The 25,910-nt window shown below is 34.5% G+C and overlaps 1 protein-coding gene across 11 annotated transcripts in view; it reads left to right on the top strand.

Moving 5' to 3' along the window:
- The window catches only part of LOC106870835 (pleckstrin homology domain-containing family D member 1), a 210,407-nt gene extending 196,894 nt beyond the window's left edge, over positions 1–13,513 (top strand). For 4 of the 11 annotated variants that reach the window (XM_014917059.3, XM_014917064.3, XM_014917058.3 and 1 more), the window contains one exon: positions 11,841–13,513. In XM_014917059.3, the coding sequence (XP_014772545.1) occupies positions 11,841–12,019 (179 nt within the window). In that variant the 3' untranslated portion in view covers positions 12,020–13,513. Of the gene's footprint in view, positions 1–1,701; positions 1,769–8,365; positions 8,408–11,840 lie in introns of all 11 variants that reach the window. The other 7 variants (XM_014917065.3, XM_089359954.1, XM_014917063.3 and 4 more) reach the window with 5 other exon arrangements.
- Positions 13,514–25,910: the final 12,397 nt, after the last annotated feature.

Raw genomic sequence — 25,910 nt, 5'->3', positions numbered from 1 at the left:
CACAGCTTGATAAATAAACACAGCCTGGCTAAATGGTTAAGAAGTTTGCTTCACAGTCCCAAAGACTTAAGTTAGATTCTACTGCGTAGCATCTGGTCAACCCATGCTTTGTGAATGAAATTTAGTAGACAGAAAATGTCTCAAGTCCCATCAGATGGACTGTACCTATAATTTAAAAGTCCAACCTTGTCACACTAAATACTTTGAGTAATTGTGCTGAAAAAGTAAAGATATGTATGACTTATAATAACCTTTAACATACAACAAATGTGACCTTCAACATTGCTGTCATTGTACAGTAGACTACAGGAAACTGTTCATGACTAATTAAGTCCCAAGCTGCCTTGGTTTATTTGTAAAAATTATATCCTTTACTTCACAAATGGATCTTTAGGAAAGACATGACTCACTAATCTATCGATGTCCAGGTTTCTCTTTAAAATCTCCGACATCATGGTTATATAAGAAACTGCATTTATATCAATAAGTATCAATCATTTGAGATAGGTATTTGACACCTTTCATTTAAGACAGTGAATTGGTAGTCTTTAGAACATTTTATAGAATGTTTCACAGTATTTATTTTGACTCACTGCACTCTGAGTTCAATTCCCACCAGGACTAGCTTTGCCTGTCATCCTTTCGGTGTCAATAAACATGTATCCATCTAAGGTGGTAAGATTGTAAGAATATCAGACCAAATGCATTGTAGTATTTGTTCAGATTCTTTGTGTCCTGAGTTTAAATCCTGCTACGAGCTAGACAGACTTACCGGGTGATAGATTTAATCCGTTACTTAATTTAACACTATCACCTGGCACCTTGGGTCACTTTAGCAGAATTTTGTTTGGTGCAAGCATTCAGGCTAGCTCTCCAATTTTAGAATACTTTCTTCTTTTCCTCCTTCCCACCAATTTCAGGGGCCCTTAAATGATCATGGATGTTGTCTTCCATTCTAACTAACACACAAAAAAATTAAAGTTTATAAAGGGGAAAGAATTGTTTCATCCTACAATACCCTACAAAGTACAACTTAATTTAAAGAGGACCTACAAAGGAACTCTAATATTATTGCCGGTAATGTCTGTTACACAAAAATCCAAAGACTCATTCTTCAGTGGTACAACAGTGCTAATAATAAAAATGGTAATCAGAGGAATGTAGCATTAAATTGCCTGAGAAACTGGTCCCACAATCTGGTTCCAATTACCATTTGAAACTGAAGCATTTAATTTACTAATGCATGATAGAAAAGGCATGAATGTTACTACATATTTGAGATTTTTTTGGTGAGTGGGGGTCAGAGATTAACAGGCTTCAAACCTACTTCAGAATTTATTTCAGAGAATGTTCTGCTTTACCAGTTTTGTGATTTTTTTGTTGTGGTTGTTACTACAGTTGTCATCATCATTGTTGTTGCAGCATTTTTAAAAAGAATTTTTCTTTTTTTTTTTTGTTGTTTTTTTTGCTACAATTTTTTTATTTTGTGGTTGGTCATGGTTCCCCTCCCTTCCTCTCTTCTTTTTCAACCTCTCACCATCACCACCACTACCTCCCTCCCTCTCACTCAGCTTCTTTTAGCTCATGCACTTTTTTTCAATAACACCTTCACCTGTTGTCTTGTGAGCAAAAAAAAAAAAAAATGCCGGCACCAAAATTCTGTTTCCAAGAATCACAATGCTGTGGTCCAACTGCTTTCAGGTTCAAGGCTGTAAATTAACAGGAAAATCTTCTCCTTTCAACCATAGAATATTTCAAAGCTTTCTTGGTAAGTTTTCTGTGGTTCCATTTCATTAATCCACTTTCTCTGCTCATCGTTGTTACCATTGTAATTCCCCATCATTCTTGCCACCTATATTATCATCCCCAATATCATTATCATTAATAGCATTGTCATCAATATCACCATCACCACCACTACTACCATCATCAATGTCATCATCATCATTATCATCACCAATATCATTATCATTAATAGCATTGTCATCAATATCACCATCACCACCACTACTACCATCATCAATGTCATCATCATCATTATCATCACCAATATCATTATCATTAATAGCATTGTCATCAATATCACCATCACCACCACTACTACCATCATCAATGTCATCATCATCATTATCATCACCAATATCATTATCATTATTAGCATTGTCATCAATATCACCATCACCACCACTACTACCATCATCAATGTCATCATCATCATTATCATCACCAATATCATTATCATTAATAGCATTGTCATCAATATCACCATCACCACCACTACTACCATCATCAATGTCATCATCATCATCATCATTATCAATATCTTTGCCATCATCATTGTTATTATCTACATTATCATCTGTATTGTGTGTCATCATTATTATCATTAAAAAAAGTAACAGTGACCCAAAGAAAGAAAAAGAAAGTATATTCACCAAGCTTGTATCATTCAATTCCATTGCTCTGGGTTCAAATTTCATCACCAGTTACTGACTTACATACTTCTCTGTATCAATATGGGTAAGAACTAGGCATGAACTGGTACTAATTCAATTGATTGTGCCCCTCTTTTGCACATTTGTGACTGACCTTGTTCCAGTCTATGCTGTCATTATTCATTTGTTTACTTTATGTTTATTTTTCCCTGATGGCATGGATTAGATAAATATATTATTTGGGCATTGTTTTATGGCCAAATGCCCATTCTGACACTAGTAATCCATACCCTGCTTTTCAAGTAAGGGATTTCACACGTCTTTGCCAGTGTTTAGTGTGCAGATGATTTGTTGGTGGAAGAAGTGGTAGCTACACCCATAGAGAGTAACTTTCATAGTGCACAAATGTAAACAAACAGCTTCACCCTCAAGCACACACACACACACACACACACACACACATACATACACAAAAGGTTTCTTTCAGTTTCTGTTCACCAAATTCACTCATAAGATTTCGATGAACTTGGAGCTATATAGCAGGAGACACTTGCACATGTTGCCATGCAGCAAAATTGAACCTGAAACTATGTAGTTGAAAAACGAACTTCAGGCAAGCTCCAGAATCCCAAAGGCATCAAACAAAATGCCATGCAATATTTGCTCAAATCCCACTGAAGCTAACTTTGCATTTCATCCTTCCATAATCACTAAAATTAATGAAATACTAAGGTCAGTCTAATTTGCTATTTCTTCCTTTCAAATTTTTGGGCCTTGTGTCTTTGTAAGAAATAATTATTATCATCATCAGCATCAACAGCCTGCAACATTGTTATTGCTATTATTTTTTTTTTTTACTCCTATTAGTTCTGTGGGTTGTCTAGGTCTGCAAACTTCTCATTTTCTTTCTTCGTTAAATCCTTTTCTGTCCAATTCGTGCATTTTTACCAGGTTGCCATTTTGGACCTTCCATGGATCACTTCTCTGTTTCCTTTCTATATGACTGCTATTGCAAGATTGGCATCACTTGATTACCGCCAACCACATTACCTGCTATAAAACAAGTTATCACATGATCCTCCACAATATAACACCTGGCACATGACTATAATCATATGATCACATTCATATGATCTTCACATGACCACCATATGACTGACCTCAGATGGCCTAAACAGCCAACCTAGTACCATGTGACCAGCCTATATAATCCAGCACTTCACAGCCTATCATGTGTCCCATCATCCACCACATATCACATCTCTTCCATTATCACCCTGTGACATTTCATCCATTTCCTTACCATATAACCATCTTTTCCACTAAGTCTTCAATCTCCCAACCAATATCTTAAGTACCTCACTGTTTATTGGCAGCTTTCTCAAACAATACCAAACTTATCCATTTTTTTTATTGGTAATATCATATTTATGCTTGTAACTCAGTTTGTGACCTCATTCTTCAATGGGAGTGAAAAAGCAAAGAAATTTAGTAAATAAATCTCTCAGTAACAAAATATCAAGATATAGTACCAATTTCTTGGTTCATGGTTGTATTATCTCTCAAATTAACTTCAAATTTCTTTTTCAGTAAGACTAAATATGTTTGCAGGTATAGAGTTAATTCATTCACATGCTGTATGATGTCTTACATTATTTTCATTACTTGTTCATTGTCAAAGTCATACTATTATCTGTCTGACAAATTGCAGCTCTCTAAGTTGTTTTAAAACCTTAATTCATATGCAATATGGTGCTATATTTAAAGTTCTTTAGTTCTAAGTGCTAGTCAGTTAAAGGGAACATGATATGCTAGTGACATTTGGAAATTGATCTTGCTTGATATGAAGAAAGGGAGTAGGTCAGAACATGATATTGTAAACACAGAAGCAAGCACTAGTTGCATAAAGCAACAGTGGAACCATTGTCAGCCTGACAGAGAAAACCAGGACTCCAGACGTGGTAGAAGTACATCAGTAATTAGTAGGAGGAGGAGCACCCAAGAAATGAAGTTCATGAACTGTTAAGATAGTTGGTTAATTAGGTAATTATTAGTTTCTGCTATCTAGGGCTGTATTTCTAATGGGTGGAATGGGGCTATAACTTGTGAGGATTGAAAATGGGATGGACAAATGACTGTGTTTAATAAGATGAAGTCTACTTTGAACTCCTTAATTTATCCAACATCATAGTGAAGGAAATAGAATTATATGGATGCTGACTCTATTTTGTCTCTTCATTAATTATAGGAAGCAGGTAAAAAAAAAATTCTCAAATATTGGATACAGGTGTCTAGTATTCACCAATTTAAAAACCACAGGGAGCAGGGAGATGTCTAATGATGGAAATAGTGGAGAAAGTACAATAAGAAAAGAAAGTTATTATTACCTTTGTTGGTGCCATCTGGAATTCAAGCTATATAAAACATGTAAAGAGTTCAGTGGTACATGGAAGTTAGATTTGGGTATTCAAAGGAACCTGTAGTTCAACCTGTTAGAATTAGCAGCCAACCCTCCCATAAAGTACACCCTAACATATTACAAAAGAGAAGTAATATCAGATAATGTAGTCTCAGATATTTAAAATGTTGGTAGGATTACAGCTAGGGTGACTTTTATCTCAGTCAGTGCAGGTCCAGCGTTAAACAACAATAATCACTAAAGTACATTTGCAGAATGTCAAGTCAAGTATTGTCTATTGGATTTACAGTGTTGTTTTTCATAGGTGACATATGAAGGGTTTATAAGGACATGAAGTAAATGGATAATAAGTACTGGTTGAAAAGGGGACAAGTGCTGACATCAGAAAGTACCCTTGGCAGAAATAAACTAAGGAAGGTCTGCTACAGTCAAATCTTAGAAAGTTTGAATCAAATGGGGAAGGAAGATGAAGAATGTAATAAATCGCATTGCACTGTACAACCGACTTCTTTATCTAAACAGGCATAGAAAAATTAATCTTGAAAATACTGGATGAAGCATTCTCTGATGAGAGGACTTCATCAGAAAATGAGCCAACACTGCAGGGAAAAAACAACTATGTTGACAATTTTGCATTTTCCATGTAAAAAGTTTACAAGGTGTATCTCAATCGACATTGAAGTTAAATAGTTTATTGCTTTTATGGTTAGGACAAAAATGTAAAAAGATTGTAAAAAAAATTTAGCTTTTTAACAATACATAAAGTAACTAGTAAATTGAAAGGTGGATTAAACCAAGTATTCCTTTTTGTTAGTGCTATCTGAGTGACTCTAGAAATTGTTTGATTTTCATTCATATTTTTATGTGTAGATGTTCTCATATTAGAACTAAGTTATAACAAATGGTGGAACACCTTCTCTCTTCTTCAAGTCAATCCATACATGATCCACAAAAATTAATAAAGAGCCCTTGCCTTTACAATCATCATCAGTAAATTAAAATTACTTAACAACTAACATCCACCAAAGAGTTCTTTATTTACATGCATGAACACATTGCATGGAACGCATCACCATTGCATTTGGAAAGCCATTTCAGTTGAAGGTAAACCTTGTTAAATTCTAACAATATACTCTAATCATACATGGCCATGCAACATCTTTTAATCAAAAATACACTGTACTACCATTGCTCAATCTACCAAGAAATAGCAGCCAAATTTCCCTCATATATCCTGTGTTACCTTTTTTTTTTAAGGTAACACAGGATAATGTTGTCCTTGATTTACTTTGCATGCAAAAAACAGCTGGAATGGTCACAACTGGAAAAACCACTCAATCAAGGCTGAACTAAGCAACTACTACTAGTAGTAGTTGAAACATCTATATGGACGCTGCTTGAACTGCTAGAAATAACAGCCAAATCTTTCTCAACTTCTATCCTCCCATCTTCATAAAGATCAAAGACACATTGCATAATGTAATCTGAGAGACACAGTGTCTAAAATAACAAGCAAGATGATCATGCTGAAATGCTTTTATTCATAAGTTTGTAGAATGAGGACTGGCCTGTGGCTAAACAACTACATGTCTATGCTTTAAGGACACTGTGAATTGAAATCTAGTCTAAACAAAACCAATAATAGCAACATACATTTAGAAATATTACATAAAGAATATAAACAAATAAAGGGGTCTAAACAGGATCACTTCTCTCTGGTAGAAATAGCAGTCAAATCTCATTGATGTATAATGTATGTATGGTTAAGAAGTTTGCTTTGCAACTACATGATTCCAGGTTCAATCTCACTGCATAGAATCTTGAACAAGTGTCTTTTGCCATAATCTCAGATTACCCAATACTCTCTGAGTGGAATTTGGTAAACAGAAACCCATCATATATATACACACACATACACATGTATAAAGCAGAAAATCTGTAGAATCAGTAGTGTTGGATACAAAGCATTGTAGTATTTCTTCTGATACTCTAAGTTTTTAGTTCAAATCCTGCTAAGGTCAACATTGCCCTTCATTCATTTAGGGTTAATAAATACAGTATCAAACCGGTACTTATTTTTTAAGCCTGGTACAGTTTCTACTACCAAACCATTAACTTGCATGGACATGAACAAACCAACACCTATTTTCAAGTGATGGGAAAGGGGGGCAAACCAAGCACACATGCATATGTATGTATGTATGTGTATATATATATATATATACATACATCCAAAGTACCATGCAGTGGGACTGAACCCGAAACCTCTTGGTTGCAAAGTGAGCTTCTTAACCAAGCAGCCATACCTGCACCTACAACAAGAAACTGCATTTTCCTTCCTTTATCTCCATTAATTTTTAAAACTCTCCATAGTGGAATCTTTACCAAAATGGAATTACAGATGATGAAGAATACATTTACCATAGTACTGGAATATTTTCATTTATTTATTTAAATTTTGGGTTTTTTTTTATGTTTTCTTTAAAAATCTATTTTTCCTCCTCTGTTTTTTTTAAATTTTAATTTCTTAATTTTAGGATTCAGCGAACTCTTAACTGTTGTTTATTTATTTCTATATTCTTTATAAATTAAACTGAATATTGCTATCAGCTTATTTGTTGGAAACGATTATATTTTGTTTCACACATTTTGCATTTTTTAAAATTTCTGTTTATTTATTTATTTTCCATTTCTTTTTAAATGCTTTATTTTTGTAACTTTATTGTTTTTATAGTTTTCATTTTATATCTGTGTGAGTGTGTGTGTGTATATATATATATATATATATATATATATATATATATATACATGCACACAAATATACACACACACACAAGAAAGAAAAAGTATTTTTTAAAAAGTAACTGATTTTCTAAAAAAAATTAATTTTCATTTTCATTTAGTGTTCCTTCTTTTATGTCCATTACTAAGTTAAAATATATAAATGTATTCTTTGATCACTCATAGCTTATTACCCAATTAATTAATTGCTCAATAATTATATTGTAACCATTACATTTCAATTTTTTTTATATCTATCTTAATTATCTTAATAACTGTTCTTATTGCATTTTCATCACACTTGCAAATTCTTTCCTATGTAACCATATTGACATTTTTCTTCAAACATTTTTCCTATTTAATTCATTATTGAGCTTAACAATTAAATTTACATTAAGCCATATTAAAACTGTTGTTAAATATCATATTTTAATAACTATTATAATATTAAATTATTTTAATTTTTCTAAATCTTAAAGCTAAACTATTTCCTTCTAAAATTACATAATTAAAACTAAATCTTCTAAGTCTAATTAGTAATAGCAGTTCTGTGAAATAACACTAACTGCAGACAAAGAAATAATCATACATATTATTATCATTATTAATTATTAAAAAAAAAACAGAATTAATTATTATTACTATTATTATTATTATTATTATTGAAATTTTTTGCGAATGTTAATGAAAGATATAAAAGCGAATATGTTACACATATTTGTTTTTTAAGGAAGATGCACTGCCACAAAAAATCCTTGCGAAAGGGAATGAGGTATCAAATTAATCCTTTTATTACCAAATTTTTTATTGAAATGTACTGCTTTGTTTCAAATAATTTTGAAAATAATAAAGAATTTAGTAAAATAACTGTCTTTATTAAACTAGTGTTTGGAACATAAATTAGTATGAAGTTTTGATGGAAGGCTTTAATTTAGATCACTTTAAGTATAACTCTTGTCTCATAGAACTGGTGGCAGTCTCGAGTAGGTTGGTATCAAAAAGGTTAACAAACTTGTACTTATTTGAAATAATAGAATCTATCTAATTGAATTCACTGGGAAAAAATTCACTAAAAAAATGCCACAGAAAAAAGTCACATAGAAACTACTTTAATAAAGTAAATATTCTGTAAACAATGAATCTTGAATGCCAATCCAGTCATAAATCATAATTATAATTGAGAGTCGAAAAGCCTTTGGGTGGGATAAAAAAGGCAAGAAGTTACCTGTGGGATTAGAACCACTTTCTTTTTGGTTCCATTGTTTGGCATGACTATGTGTTTAAGACGATTTTTTCCCAGGCATGTGGTTTCAGATTCAATCCTACTGTGTGTCACCTTGGTCAAGTGTCTTCTACTATGGCCTCGGGTCAACCAAAACCTTGTGAGTAGATTTGGTAGACAAAAACTGAAAGAAGTAGATTGTGTGTGTGTGTGTGTGTGTGTAAGCATATTTGTGTCTCTTCTTAATGTCATGTGACAGTTGTACATGAATGTCACCATCATACCAGCAGTGTCTCTCATGTCCAGTCTTCCATGAAAACATGTTTGGCCATGAAAAAATATTACTTTACTTAAGAAACAATCAAGGGTTAACAACAGGAGGAGCATCCAGCTGTAGAAAATTTTCCCCAGTGATTTCCATTTAACCCATGCAAACATGGAAAAGTGCACATTAAAATCATGGTAAAAATCACATTAAAGATGATTTTTTGCATAAGTCTGTAATGGCATTATGTAAAAAATATTGTCTGTGAGAAAAACAGGACCATGACACAATTCAGTCTGCTAGAAATTTGGAAACAACATGCTGCACTGCTTGGCATTCGTGCCAGAAGCTCCAATACAAACATCTCAGTGCGTTTGAGTGTCAGTCTGAGGACATGTACCGAGAGAGATAAAAATCAAATATCCGGTCAACATCATGGTGTTTGGAGTGACCACTAGTGATGGTGACATTATGCCTCCATTCATCTTCCCACATGGCTTCAGACTCAATATGAAGGCCTACATCAAGTGCCAGGAGGAGGTAGTGTTGCCCTGGGTCAAGAGGGTGGCTACAAGACTTTGCACCATGCTACACAAGCAAGGGAACCCAGTGATGGCTGTCAGACCACATCACCCCTAACATCTGGCCACCTAACTCCCCAAACTGTAACCCCTTTGATTATTATGTGTAGGGCACAGATGAGCGAGAGACCAAAAAAACTCCTTGTAACACCAAAGATAAACTGAAGGCAAAGATTATGACAGCATTCACCAACTTAAACAAGGAGACTGTCCAGAAGAGTTGCAGGAGATTCTGAAATCATCTAGAGGCCATGGTTGAAGCCAATGGTGATTTCATTGAATAAATTTACTCTTTAATATTTCAAGATACTTTTTTATGTAATTTTGATAAATATATCTGTTAAAATGAGATGTCAGTGTTATTTTCATTTTTGCGTAATTTAGATGACAGTTTATTCACCACTCCCCCTCTCTCTTTCTCTCTCTCTCTCTCTCTATATATATATATATATATATATATATATATATATATATATATATATTTATATATATATATATATATATATATGTATATATTAAAACATAAAGTTAAAGTCTGGTCACAGAGTGACCAATGGTTTCGTATCCACGAAAGCTACAGCCCTGTGGATGTGAAACCATTGATCACTCTGTGACCAGACTTTAACTCTGTTTTAATATTTACTGTTCTATTCTTCAGAGTATGCTTTTTATTCTGATATATGTTATTAAAGGGTTAAATACTCCCTTTGGTCATGACTGACCATGGGATTGCACCTAGAAAGTTCCCCTCTGAGGCACAAGTTCAGGGAAGGTTGTTTGTGGAAGACCAGCAGTCGCCCATGCATACCAGTCTCCCCTCTTCACACCACCAATGTTATCCAAAGGAACAGCAAAGACTGATACAGCTTGGCACCTGTGACATTGCAACTCATTTCTAGAGCTGAGTGAACTGGAGCAACATGAAATAAAGTGCCTTGCTCAAGAACACAACACTCAGCCTGGTCCGGGAATCGAACTCACAACTCCATGATCATAAGCTCGACACTCTAACCTCTGAACCATGTGCCTTCACTATATATGTTATATTGGCAATATGTATATTCATGGGTTACAACCCCAAACTTATTCTACTCTATGTCAGTGTACCCACATAAAACAACCAAGAACAACATGCCAAGGAGAACTCAGTATATCTCGTGGGATATCTTTCTTTACACCAAGCACTTGGAGTGACACAGACTGCACTAATTGATGCAACACAACTCGATGCACAATATCTTACCCCTAAGGGGCAGCTGCAGGGTGGATCGAAATGATCATCATGCTGAATAAAGATTCGTACTAAATCCATCTTCCGTTTCTTTCATCAGTTATATATATATCACATGATCACGTGACTGACCAGGCTATCAGATGTTGTTGCACATCACTGGTTACAATGCGCTTTTGCATTGTTTTAACCTTCAAATGATGCCACCCCACTGGCTAGGCAAGCAGGTCAACATTCCCCCTGATTGGAGCAATGTGAAATGAAGTGTTTTGCTCAATTACACAATGCACCACCCAGTCAATAAATCGAACCCATGATCTAGCAATTGTGATTTGAACAGCCTACCCACTAGACCATGCACCTTCACACACACACACACACACACACACACATATTTATATGTGTGCGTGTGTATACTTTTTTTATATATTTATAATTAACAAGGCTATCATTAGTTTCATGCTGATTGATATCTCAGCAATTATCAAACCTGCCATGTAGGTTCTCCATCTTGAATGAAAACACATGACTAGTTTCTTTTAACTCGTCTTCCAAATCCCCTCACAAGGCATTGGTTGGTCCAAAGCTATAGTAGAAGACACTTTCCCAAGGTGCTACACTGTGGGATTGAATCCAGAACCATGTGGTTGGAAAGCATATTTCTTACCACACAGCCACGCCTGCATATGGCTTTTTTCCTAACCAAAGTTGTAACTTTTTTCTGAGCCAAAATCATAACTTCACCTTTTAATTTCCCATTCTCTAGAATCCTGGTCATGTACCTTTCTTCAAAAAATCATGTTTTTTACATATTCATGTTATATCTTTTCATATCTGCAGTATGCATTCATTTTTCTATATACCTTGTATCTTATTTATTCATTTGTTTCTAATGTTTCTTTACAGAAAACCGTCCTAGTTCTTTAGTACTCGATGATGAAGACGGCAAAACAAGAAACCCGATCCGTCGAGCTAAAACTTCAGTAACGCAATCTTCAAAATACTTAGCTAAAGACACCAATAATTCCGATAACCTTTTACAGCCTTTAATCAATGATGAATGTGTGCTTTCCGAACGTATGTGATTCACAAAGAGATGTTTCTATATTCGACCAACATTTCCAACATCTATCAGCAGACGCACCTAAATAATCAGACTCTGGTGTTTGTTAATTAATAACTCCTCCATACCAATTATACCCATCTCATAATGACATTCATGTAATATATTTAACTGAAAAAGCAAAACAATTTAATGACAACAGTAATTATTATAATATTACTATTATACTTAAACAAGTTCTATCCCTCTCTCTTTCTTCTTCCCCCCTTTTTTTTTCTCTTTTTTAAAAAATTTCTTTGGATTTTCTAGGGGTTTTTTTCCTCAATTGTTTAAGAAATAATTTATATAGGGAAGGAAAAACTATTGTTGTTATTGTTGACATTTGACATCTTTGTTTTTTGATTTCTTAATGTCCACATAATAGTGTTAATATAAGTTATATTTCCAAATGTCCAAAAGAAAAAAAAATATATATTCCAAAATTCAAAAATGGGTTTCTTGGATGGAATTATTAAATGAGTGCCAACGTGTTTTGGAAGTCCATCTGGTTAAATTAGAAAAATTTCTTTATGGAAGCACAAAGTCTTCATATTTACAGAAGTGAGGAAATGGGATTGTTATACATTCATACCTTTCTCAGGGATAGATAGGTGGCATTTATCTGCTCCTCAAGGTGATTAGCAGTGACAATATAAGTGAAATAACTAGTTCTGTCAGTTTAACCCCCAATATATTACTGCTATGACTTAATGAGAGTTTATCACTGCAGTACATTCCTTGTAAATATAATAAAGAAATGAGTGAATACAGGATAATTAACCAGTATATTATTAAGTATTAATTAGACATGTTACTAAGCAAAAAAAAATTTCGTTTCTTAAATGGAAAACGAAAACTTATATATTAAATGATTTTAGAAATAGCAATTTTAGAATAATTATAATAATGACCTTATTGTATACAGTGTTCGGGTGAACTACAACTGCTTGGATGCAGGATGTTGTAAGATGGTTTATAGTGTTGAATTAGATGGAAGGAAGAATTAATAAAATTGGTACAGTGTGAGATTAGAAAGATGAAAGAATTTCAGTATTGGTATAGTACTTGATTGTGTTCTTTTTTTTATTTTATGTTTCTGAATTCTTGATCCACCCAGGTCAACTTTGATCATCCGAGATTGATAAAAATTAATACCAGATAGGTATTGAGGTTGATATATAATCAACAGTGTCCTTGAAAGTTGTGCCCCAGCATGGGCACAATCTGACAACTAAAAGAAAGTAAAAGAATAAAAGGAAAAGTTAAATAAGTTGAAAATGTTTTTACACAGCCATTAAAATGTTACTTAAAGAACCAGCAATTTTCATAATTGCAATTTAATTTTAGCAATTATTGTTATGATTCTTGTTGATTACCATTTATTCATATTTTTTTTATTTATCTAACTCTTTCATTAATATATTTCTCTCAACTACTCTGCTTTGTATCAATTAAAATAATGATATATTTAGTGAAATAACTTTGTCATTACTAAGCTGGTATTTGGAACATAAATTAACATGAAATTTTGATGGAAGGTTTTTAATTCAGATCTCTTTAAAACAGGATATTTGTATCATAGAACCAGAGTCAGTCTTAGATTGGTTGGTATTGAAAGGGTTAACTATTAAATATCAACCAAAATATCAAATACTGAGTCTTTCATCTCATTAAGTGACTGTTCAGATAAATATGCATAATTGCTAACTCATTAAATTGGAGACATTCTCTCGTAAGATTTCCTTGTCTTCAGCCAAAGATAAAAATTATTATAATTATTATCTTTCTCATCAAGGCAGCAAGCTGGCAGAATTGTTAGAGTACCAGAAGTAATGCTTTGTGGTGTTCATTCCAACTCTTTACATTCTGAGTTCAAATGCTGCCAAGTACCAGTTAAGCACTGAGTCAATGTACTCAACTTACCATCTCTCCATAAAGAACTGCTGGCCTTGTGCCGAAATTAGAAAGAAGTAAAGGCAGTGAGGGGTCAGAATTGTGGCTTTTCTTCTGCACTTCACATTCTGAGTTCAAATTCTACCAAGGTTGACTTTGTCTGTCATTCTTTTGGAGGCGATAAGTAAGTACCAGTGAGCACTGGGGCCAATGGTAATGATTTACCCTGCTCTCGTAAAATTGCAGGCCTTATGCTAAGATTAGAATTATTATCATTGTGAAGGTCTGTCAATGGCTGAATAGAGCAACAGATAAAAATACCATGTGATACTGTGTAGGATTCCAGACAGCAGAATAAAGCAGCAGGTGAAATACCTTGTGGTATTGTGTAGGGCTGTGGGTCGTACAATAGAGCAACAGGTCGCATTGTGTAGAGCTGTAGTTGGGCAGTAGTTAGAGCAATAGATGGAATACTGGGTCTTATTTAGTTACAGTCTTTTATGTTCTGAGTTCAAATTCCACTGAGACCAACTCTATCATGTGTTCTTCATCAATCAATATATACCAATACTATATAGTAATCAATTTCATTGATCACCTTTTATCTTTAAAAGAAATTGGCATTATTATTGTCTAAGACATTAACACACATAACATATCAGGCTTATATAGATATATATATATATATATATATATATATATATATATATATATATATATATATATATATAAATTCTAAGATACCTATATAAATATATAATCAAAATAAGCAACAGGATATTAAGAAGTGATGCAGTATGACCATTTCAAGCGGCTTGAAACGGTCATACTGCATCACTTCTTGATTTTATTCACCTTCGAGCTGTTCGGATAACACTGGACTGACTTGGTGCTTCAACAAGTACATAAGTCAACTGAATTTCAATTATTTCTATATAAATATATATTTACTGGGCAGTTGATTGGCAGAAGCATATCAGCATTGACCTTACTGTATTTGCTTGTACCCTTTTATGTTTCAAGTTCAAATCCCACCAAGGTCAACTTTGCTTTATATCTTTTTAGGGTTGATAAAATAAAGCTTGGGGCAATTTAATTGATTTACTCCTCATGATAAAAATATTAGTGGCCTGTACCTATGTCAGGATTTATTATTATTATTATAACAAATGTCCCATAGAAATTGGCAAATTGACAGTGAGCTGAATTTGTGACCTACTTTCAGTTCTTGATTGAAGCCTAATCATTTATATTACTTACCATTCTTGAGATAAGCATGAATGTTACAACTTCTCATTTTCCCTGCCTATGTAAATATTGAGTCCTTGTGCTTCATCAAAAGAAATCGTTTTTTTTTTTGTTTTTTTTGGTGGGGGGTTGATGGTTCTTTTTACTCGAGTCTGTGTGTATCTGCGTTTTACAATAGGTACACCTTATCCCTGTGTGCTGTAACGAAAAGAATTAGTGGCAGGAAGGGCATCCGACTGTAAAACACTACCTCAAAAAAGAGGACCATGGCATGATGGTAATAATTGAACTGTCATAAGGTCCACAAGGTTAGTCCCTACTTTAACTGGGAAAATGACCTTAAAACATTTGTTCTTCTTCTTTTATTTGAGAGAGTTGTTGGGATGGAGGACGTTGTAGACTTTCATACTGGACAATTTACCATATCTAATTTTAATAACCCATTGTTTTTAGTTCAAATCTCTTGGTGTCAATTAACTAAGTACAAATAATATACTGGAGATCAGTTAAACTGTTTATAACACTTTGCACCCTGCCAATTACAAAAAAAAAAAAAAAAATTCTGGCCTTACTTTAAGCTAAAATAAACCTATATCTTTTCTGGAAGACATGTTGGATAAATGATAAATTTCTGAACCCTTATTTGTGGATTTGTTTTCTACAGCAAGTATTGTGCTGTATATTTTGCAAAACCACCGGATTTTACTTCTATGAGGTTTCAATGGAGTCTATAAATGCTGATAGCCAGCTTCAAGATGCCCTCTGGGCTGTAAACTTCAAGATCAACCTCACCTGGTGGTTGCAGATGCTCTTCCAAAGCACAACACGTAAATAGCAGTTATGAATTATCTCCCTTATCTCTAACCTCATTTTGATCCTGACTCTTGCCTAGACTTAATCCCTATTTCCTCCTTCCAAATCCTCCATCTGATGCAAACATGACGGTGTAACAACAATGACCACCATACACCAGCGTGCAGCAGAGCTGCAAAAACAAGAAAAGAGGAGGAAAAAGATTCTGTGCCTAATTAAGAAATCATTTTGACAATTATTTCTCTGCTAATTTTATCATAATTGTTCACTGTATGTCGGAGTGTGCAGTGTGGTCCTCAGATAAGAAGAGACCTAATAATTCTAGAATGGATCTGTGAATCAGTCACTTGACCAACTGATTGCAAGTTATAGGTCTGCAAAAACAGATCTGAGCAGGAACTATACAACAATAACAACAACAACACTCGTTTCCTACCCATTTGACATTGGGTTGCTCCATACCAACAAACACTGCAGACTGGTTGAGTGTCTGACTAAAACACTGTACAGTTGTAGATGCATCTCTTTAAGTCCTGTGTTGACTTTGCTTGTCAATAAAATAAATACCAGTCATGTATGGGGGTCACTTCAATCAACTATACTCCCCTCCATCCCAACAAAATTGTGGCTCTGTTCCAAGATAATAGTACACTACTGACGTTGGCAGAAACAGTGAAACACTAGACTAAATAACACCCTTATATACATATTGCACCAGCAAGGGAACCTCTAAGGAGTTGGTTGACTGTAGCAAGGGAGCCTCTAAGTAGTCACTTGAACTGCTCTGCTAGTAATAACAGGCAAATCTCCCTCAAGTCACACCCTACCATCTTAAAAAGGAATGCTATCATGAGCAATATTGTCCCCGATATATATAAAGGAGTGACTGGGTTACCATTTATAATTATAAAGTTAAATAACAATAATACCTTTCAGTAAACTCTTTCGGGAGTTGACTTTGCCCTTCAACCATCCAGGGACCACAAATATAAGGATTAGTCATGTACTGAGATTGATTCAAGCAACTATATTTTTCCCCTCTTATTATTTTCAATTCATGTCCCTGTACCAATATTAATGATAACTGGGACATAGCACACCACCAGTTCATGAACTGAAGCTTTCGACCCTTCAGACTGTGAGCTGGTGGTCCCCTACTCATGTTGGTTCAGTCAGCTGTGATATTTATAAATAATGTTATAGGGAAACTGATTTTGTGACAAGATACAATAGGAAACAAGTTATAAATTGCATCCCCTGCATTATCACTCAACCTGCTAGAAATAACAACCAAATCTCCCTTAAATTATACCTTGCCATCTTAAAAAAATGGAAGAATACATTGAATAATACTATCCTAGATGTACAATGCTTAAGGGAAGGAGAGACTGTTCATATAGTCCTTGATACACTATGCCTGAAGTTAAAACAAGACTGTTACAGCATTATGGTTTGAATATCGTTGACCCAATCAGAAGTGACCTGTGATTAAACAGTGATTAAAACTATATAAAGAAACTTTTGAAAGATTTTTTTTTGTTGATAAAATGAATATTGATCTTAAACCTTATTGGTTCATTATATCATCATTGAAACGTTTGGTTTTGAACTCAGATGCTTGAAAGCAAGTCAACCATGAAAGCACCTGACAAAAGTCAAGTCAAGACTGGAATTAAAAAAAAACCCAAAATACCTTCTCTCGGCTACTGATTACAATATGGAATCGGCTGATACTATAAGGCACAAGTGGGATGAAAATGGGACAACCAAGTATCAAAACTTGGTTGCAAAATTGTATCTTGTATCTTGGATCTCTAAAATGTGGTCACTTTTATATTTTTTTTAATTAGTTGTTTAAATTTATTATTCAGACAAGTTGATGTAACTCATATCTATGTTCTTTATAACATTTTTGCTAAATTTATAAAAGAAAATATAACATTCTTTTTAAATATTAAATTCAATAAAAAGGGTTAAAAAAAAAACAACATATTTACCTTAGATCTTTCTGCAGATGAAATTTTGTATCAATTTTCTTGCACAGATATTTATTTATGTATGTCTCTCTCTCACCATATATATATATATATATATATATATGAAATAAACAGGGATGGCTCAATAGTTTAGTTTGAAAGGCACTTTGGTCAACTATACACATCAATTGGTGCATCATTCTTGCATCCCCCAACATAAATGACATGAATAAATATATAGCCGAGTCTACATTTAATATTTTTTTAACATGAGGTTGTATTGAGCACATCTATGTGCATTCTGTACAAGAAAATAAACTAAAACTTTATATATATTATATTATATTATATTATTATTATTATTATTGTTGCTGTTGTTCTTATTTAAGGCAGTGAGCTGGCAGAATCGTTAGCATGCTGGGTGAAATGCTTAGCAGTTTTTTTATCCATCTTTACGATCTGAGTTCAAATGCCACCGGGGTCGACTTTGCCTTTCATCTTGTTGGGGTTGATAAAGTAAGTACCAGTTGAATACTGGGATCAATATAATTGACTTGACCCCTCCAAATTTTGACCTTGTGCCAAAATTTGAAACTACTACTACTATTATTATTATTATTATTATTATTATAGCAGTGAGCTGGCAGAGTTATTGCACTGAACAAAATGCTTAATAGCATTTATTTCAGCTCTTTATGTTTTGAGCTCAAATCCCACCAAAGTTGACTTTGCCTTTCATTCTTTTCGGGTTGAATAAGTATCAGTCAAGTACTAGAGTCAATGTAATTGACTCACCCCTTCCCCTCGAAATTGCTGGCCTTGTGCCAAAATTTGAAAGAATTATTATTATTATTATAAATTTACTCTCATAAAAGCCAATATATATTACTAAATGGTTTCATGCTGAAGAACCATCTAGTTGTGGAGAGGTAAATTAACACTCATTGGACATAACTGAATGGAAAAAGTACATCACTTTCTTTCACTCAGAAATATGGAAACCAAATGAGAAGCTGACTACACACACACACACACATATGATATGGTTAATGTTGTCGATGTTATAATTAATACTGTAAATGTATTAATACTATTAATTCACCTAGGAAAAAAAAAAGCCATAGTAATGTCCCATTTTCTTTTACCAATAAAGCTATGGCTTCTTGTCTGTGTAAGAAATCCCCTTTTGCATGTGTGTGCGTGCGTGTGCATGTGTGTGCGTGCGTGTGCAGGTGTATGTGAGGTTTCTATGCTCTTCTCCAGATATAGACTTGACATATCTAACATATTATGTAATCTTTTGACATATCCAAAATATATTTCATGTAACTCAATTCCCCTTTGCTCTTAAATCAATTTTATAACAAGCAATATTGTACGTGTAAACAATCAAGGTACCTCTAGAAACATCTCATGTGCTATATTATATAACATCTCTTTTTTTTTTCAGTACACACACACACACACACATGTATAACATACCTATATTCATACACACATAGATAATTCAAATGTCACACTTTGTAAACTAAAGTGGAAGGTACCCAACACAAGGTATAGAGTATATTGTGTATATAAATTCCACACCAGTTATTTTTCAGGTGACCCCTGTGTATGTATATACATACATAAATATATATGTATGTGTGTGTGTGTGGGCATGTAATTGTATATGTGTTTGCTTGCATGTTTGTGTATTTATGTATATATGTACACATATGTACATGTGTATATATAAATGAAATGAAAATGAACTTAGAGACACAACTCAGAGTAGCCAGTGGCATGTATCTGAATAACGAAGAGGAATAAAAAATATATTAAAAAAAAAAACAAATATAAAATAAATTCTTGATTTATTGAAATAATCTCTGTTTCCAGAGATAGTAGACAAACCACTTGGCAGTAATTGTTACCAACTTTAAAGGACAAGAGGTGGAGGCGCGTGGCTGAGTGGCTAGGGTATCAGCACCATGATCGTAAGATTGTGGTTTTGATTTCTGGACCGGGCGACGTGTTGTGTTCTTGAGCGAAACACTTCATTTCACGTTACTCCAGCCCACTCAGCTGGCAAAAATGAGTAACACTGCGATGGACTGGCATCCCGTCCAGCTGGGGAACACATACGCCATAGAAACCGGGAAATCGGGTCCATGAGCCTGGCTAGGCTTTAGAAGGGCGCATTTAATTATTTTTTATTTAAAGGACAAGAGAAGATAATCTCAAGAATCTCCAAAATTAATATATCATTAAAGAAGAGTTTGATTGAAAACAAGATGACAGCTGTGGACAAGTGTGAGTGTTAATTTATGCAAGTTAAATTGATTACAGGCTTGAATTATAGCTTTTTTTTTATCAACTATATACACAACTAGTGTAAAAAAATTTTTTTTTTAAATGCTTACCCACCACATGGTTCCAGGTTCATTCCCACTGCATGACACCTTGGGCAAGTGTCTTCTACTATAGCCTCGGGCCGACCAAAGCTTTGTGAGTGGATTTGGTAGACGGAAACTGAAAGAAGCCGGTCGTATATATGTATATATATATATGTATGTGTATGTCTGTGTTTGTCCCCCTCAACATCGCTTGACAACCGACGCTGGTGTGTTTGTCCCCGTAACTTAGCGGTTTGGCAAAAGGAACCGATAGAATAAGTACTAGGCATCCAAAGAATAAGTCCTGGGGTCGATTTGCTCGACTAAAGGTGGTGCTCCAGCATGGCTGCAGTCAAATGACTGAAACGAGTAAAAGAGTAATATTTTCTACCCCAGAATAAACGAAACTTATATATACATACATAAATAGCGAGAGAGATAGACAGAGGAAGTTGGGTGCAAGTATAAAATGACAGTGTGTATGTATATGTGCTAGCTTAGCTGTATGGCTGTTTACAATCATGAAATGAAAAGTCAAAATAGAGAACGGAAAGGATTAATGGAAAAGGACAAATAAACATGGAAATCCTTTTATTAGTCATGGAGATCAGACTCAAGCATAGTTTCAGCACGTTTAAAGTCTGAAAGCTTTAAATTCCATGGTACTACTCCTCTGGTTGCACTAGTGATGTAGGGAATATTACAGAGTTGATGGACAAATAAGGAGTAGGTGAAGGATAACAACATACAACCGGGATGCAAATTATGGACAGAAACAATACAGTAACAGAAGATATATTTGGATAGACATGTATATGCCCACACACACATATACATGAGTGTGTGAAAGTGCATAGCCTTGTGGTTAGGGTGTTGCACTCACGATCACAAGGTCATGGTTTCGATTCTCGGAATAGTGCATTGTGCTCTTGAGTGAAACTCTTCCTTTCATGTTATTCAAGTTCACTAAGCTGTAAAATTGGATACTCCTGTGATAGACTGGTATCCTAATAAGGAGGAATATTGGCCTACCTACCTAGCCTAGCATTTGAAAGTTACAATGCAAGGAAGCATATTGTGACTAGTGGTATATAACATCTGATAGTCTGGTCAATATAATACTTATATATATACATACACACACATACACATATATATATATATATATATATATATATATATATATATATATATATATATGAACAATAACACACACAGGTAAAACATATACAAATTCAAGTTGTAGCCTTGCAACCTGTAACATGTTAAAGCTGAATTTTGAATGCGTTTAAATATATTTCTTATTGTATGTTCCTTCCCTACACTTATCTTGAATATTTTTTGACATCAGTTGGTCTTAATGAAAGGACACCTCTAGAGTTTATATATTCATAAGGAAAATTACAAGGTTCAGATACTAGTCTCTTGCACTTGAAAAGCTAATGGAATGCATTTACAGAGCAAGCACACTGATTTTTACAGAATTTATATAGAGAGATCAATAATTAGTCAATCAACGTATACTTGTGTGTGTGTGTGTGTGTGTGTGTGTGTGCTTGCTTGGTGGTAGTTGCTATGGTGACTGTCTCATATGAAATCAATCCTTTCATTGAATAGCAAGGGTTCCATAGTACTGGAGTATAATACTTAGTGATGTGATGTTTTAGCAGATGAGAGAGAGACTAATGTCTTCAGTCTACCGTTGGTAACATCCCCACCAAAAAATCTGAGAGCCGCTCATCACTGCTTGGTGAAATGAGGCAAATAATATGTACTGCACCCAGGTTCAATATATGTCATACCCAGGTATAAAATGAGGCAAATAATGTGTGTCACACTCAGGTATGAAATAAGGCAAGTATTATGTGTTGCACCCAGGTGTGAAATGAGGTAAAAAAAAATCTGTTGCACCCAGTTGTGAAATGAGGTAAAAAAATGTGTTACATCCAGGTATGAAATGAGGCAGCTGACATGCTGTACCCAGGTATGAAATGAAGCAAGTATTATGTGTTGCACCCAGGTGTGAAATGAGGCAAGTAACAAGTGTTGCATCCAAGTACAAAATGAGATAGATAATGTATTGCATCCAGGTATGAAATGAAGCAATTAACAGGTGTCATACCTGGGTATACAATGATACATGTATAATGAATATGAGCTACAAGTTATTACTTAATGTTTTTAAGACCATATTTCTAATTAAATATATTGCCAATATGTTTCAATTAATTTTCAAAAATAAACAAAGTGTGTACATGGCTCTGTATTTAAGAAGTTTGCTTCCCAATGTCATGTTTTTTAGTTCAGTTCCACTACATGTGGATTTGTTAAGCTGAAACTGAAAGAAGCCCATAAATCATTCATTCATACAGACATACATACATATTTTTCTTAATATTTAGCAGAAGTATCAGGGTGACTCAAGGCCTGAGAGTTTTGTGTGATGGTACTATGTATGTATGTATATGTATGTGTGCATATGTCCTTTTCTTGACATTATATGATAGTTATAACCCTAACCTTTAGGGCACAGTGTCATCATTCATTTCCAATCTTCCATGAAAATAAGTCTGGCCAAGGGGAACTATTATCTTGCTTGTAAACAGGTGAGGGTTGACAACACAGGGCATTTGGCCATAGAAATTCTATCTGACACATATAAGCATGGAAAAGTGGATGTTAAATGATGATGAAGAATTTGGAAAGACTATGAAATAACTAGCTTTTTTTTTATTATTAAGTCAGATTTTGAAACACAACTTAACAGAGAAAGGGATTTACATGAAATTGTGATGAAAGGTTTTTAACTTAAATGTGATCACTTAAAAGTTAGAGATTTGGCATCAGAAACAGAAAAGATCTGAAACATGGTGGTAAGGAAAGGGTTAATGTTGTTTCTAATTTAGGTACAAAGCCAATAATTTTGAGGGGAGGGGTTAATACTATTGACCCCAGTACCTGGTTGGTACTTTATTTTATCAACCCCAACAAAAAGATGAAAAGGCTGAGTTGATCAACATTTGAACACTTAAATTCTCTTCAACTACCAACACTTTAACATTATCCATTTAGTTGGTTTGCCTCTGCATCAATAAGGATAATAATGATTACAAAAATGAATTTAAGAAAAAATAAGTTTAAATATGCCTTATGTTGCACATGAATTTCATTTCCATCCTCATCATTGTTTACAGCTAATTCTTTAAATTTTAGGAATTAAAAGAATAATTACCATATTGTTCAATTTAGCATTGAAAAAACAACTTATAGACCTGTTGGGGCAAGCGAAAGCGAAATCGTGATGGCACCTGTGCCCAGCGTCGCCTTCCTGGCACTTGTGCCGGTGGCACGTGTAAAGACATTCGAGCGAGATCATTGCCAGTGCCGCTGGACTGGCTCCTGTGCAGGTGGCACGTAAAATACACCATTTTGAGCGTGGCCATTGCCAGTACCGCCTGACTGGCCTTTGTGCCGGTGGCACGTAAAAGCACCCACTACACTCTCGGAGTGGTTGGCGTTAGGAAGGGCATCCAGCTGTAGAAACTCTGCCAAATCAGATTGGAGCCTGGTGTAGCCATCTGGTTCACCAGTCCTCAGTCAAATCGTCCAACCCATGCTAGCATGGAAAGCGGACATTAAATGACGATGATGATGATGATAGCCATTACAAGGATAGCTGTGTGGTTAGGAAGTTTGCTTCCCAACCACATGGTTTCAGGTTCAGCCCCATTGAGTTACATCTTGGGTGAATGTCTTCTACTATAGCCCCAGGCTAACCAAAACCTTGTAAGTAGATTTGGTAGACTGAAACTGCAAAAAACAGTGACATTGCTAATGGTGTCATTTGCTTCCAATCCACTGCAAAAGCATGTCTTTTTTAACATATTGCACAATCTTTGTAAACAAAAGGCTCATTCATACAGTATCATTTGTTTCCAGTTCTTCACATAAGCATGTTCAGATTGTATGTTGTCTGATAGACTGGAAAATTATAAGTTCACTTGGAAACACCTGAGGCAACAGAAAGGGTATCTCATCTGACCCATGCAAGCATAAGAAAGTAAACATTAAAACAATGATGAGAATGAAAATGAACATGAATAAATTGCTGAAGGCCTGCATAACAAATCAAATTGCCGTTTTGTGAGCAATGCCACAAAAGCAGTGGTTCTCAAAAGGTTTTAGCTTAGTTCCCCATTTCAACAAGTAGCATTTTACAAATGCCCCATCCTATGTGTTTTCCATATTGTTTCCCTAACAAGATGTAGATCAATCCAAGACTATACATGTTGACATGTAGTGGGATCAAGCCCAGGACCTTGTGGTTGCAAAGCAAACTCTGCAACTACTTGATCATGCATGCATGCATCCAACCAACCAACCATCCATCCATCCATCCATCCCTCCCTCCCTCCCTCCCTCTCAGTGAAAACGAGAACACCTATGCTAAACTATTGAGAAATCTGCAGTTACTCTACCCAGATTACAAGTTCAGGTTTATACCTGTAATTATTGGGGCCCTGGGATATGTAACACACTGCCTAAATACCAATCTTGAGAAATTAGGCTTTTTAAAACCAGAAATGAGAAAGCTAATTCAAAAACTACAGATACAATCCATCACTGGAACTGTAAAAATCTGTAAAACTTTCCAGAAATTTATCGTTTAAATATACATGAGCATGTCTAGATATGAGAATACATACATAAAACATACATACATACCCTGTTGTTGGTGTTGAAATTCCAATGCAGGAGCCTTGGATCTAGGTTAGAAATTGGTTACTTTCTCTATTGGCAAGAAATCTTAAAATAAACTGAATAATGACTGACAGACAGACATATCGCTTTGCAGTTTTTAATCAAGGTCTTTACATTCTGTATTCCCTATTGGTAGGGTCAAGTGTACCTTTCATTCTATCAGGATCAATAAAATAAATACCAGTCACATATTGGAGTAAATGGTGTTAACTCCCTTCCCTCAAAACTGTTTGCTTCATACCTAAATTATAAACAATTATATATTTATAAATATAACAACCAGCCTGCATTAAACTATTACACATACATATTCATACACATTCTTCTTCAACATCATCATTATCATTTTGACATTCACTTTTCAATGCTTACATGGGTTGGACAGAATTTTGTTAAGGCAGATTTTCTACAGTTGGATGCCTTTTTTATGTTGCCAACCATCACCTGTTTCCAAATAAGTTGATATTTCTCCATCACCAGACATGCTTTCACAGAAGATTGGGAATGAAGGACATATCTTGCATGACAGAAACATTTAACAGCTATCATGTGATGTCAAGGCAAAAAGACAGTAACACACACACACACACAATGAGCTTCTTTCAGTTTCTGTCTACCAAATCCATTCATAAGTCTTTGCTTGGCTCAGAGCTGTAGCAGAAGACACTTGCCCCAAGGTGTCACACAATGGGATTGAATCCAGAATCATGTGGTTGAGAAGCAAACTTCTTACCACACAGCAATATTATATATAAACTAGTGTATGCCAAGCACCGTTGCATTTATATATAATGAAGTATAGAAA

Source organism: Octopus bimaculoides, chromosome 11 (assembly GCF_046866305.1).
Source record: "Octopus bimaculoides isolate indiv1 chromosome 11, ASM4686630v1, whole genome shotgun sequence".
Classification (NCBI taxonomy): Eukaryota; Metazoa; Mollusca; class Cephalopoda; order Octopoda; family Octopodidae; genus Octopus; species Octopus bimaculoides.
The sequence above is the reverse complement of the archived record's forward strand: the minus strand, read 5'-3'. Positions and strand labels throughout refer to the sequence as shown.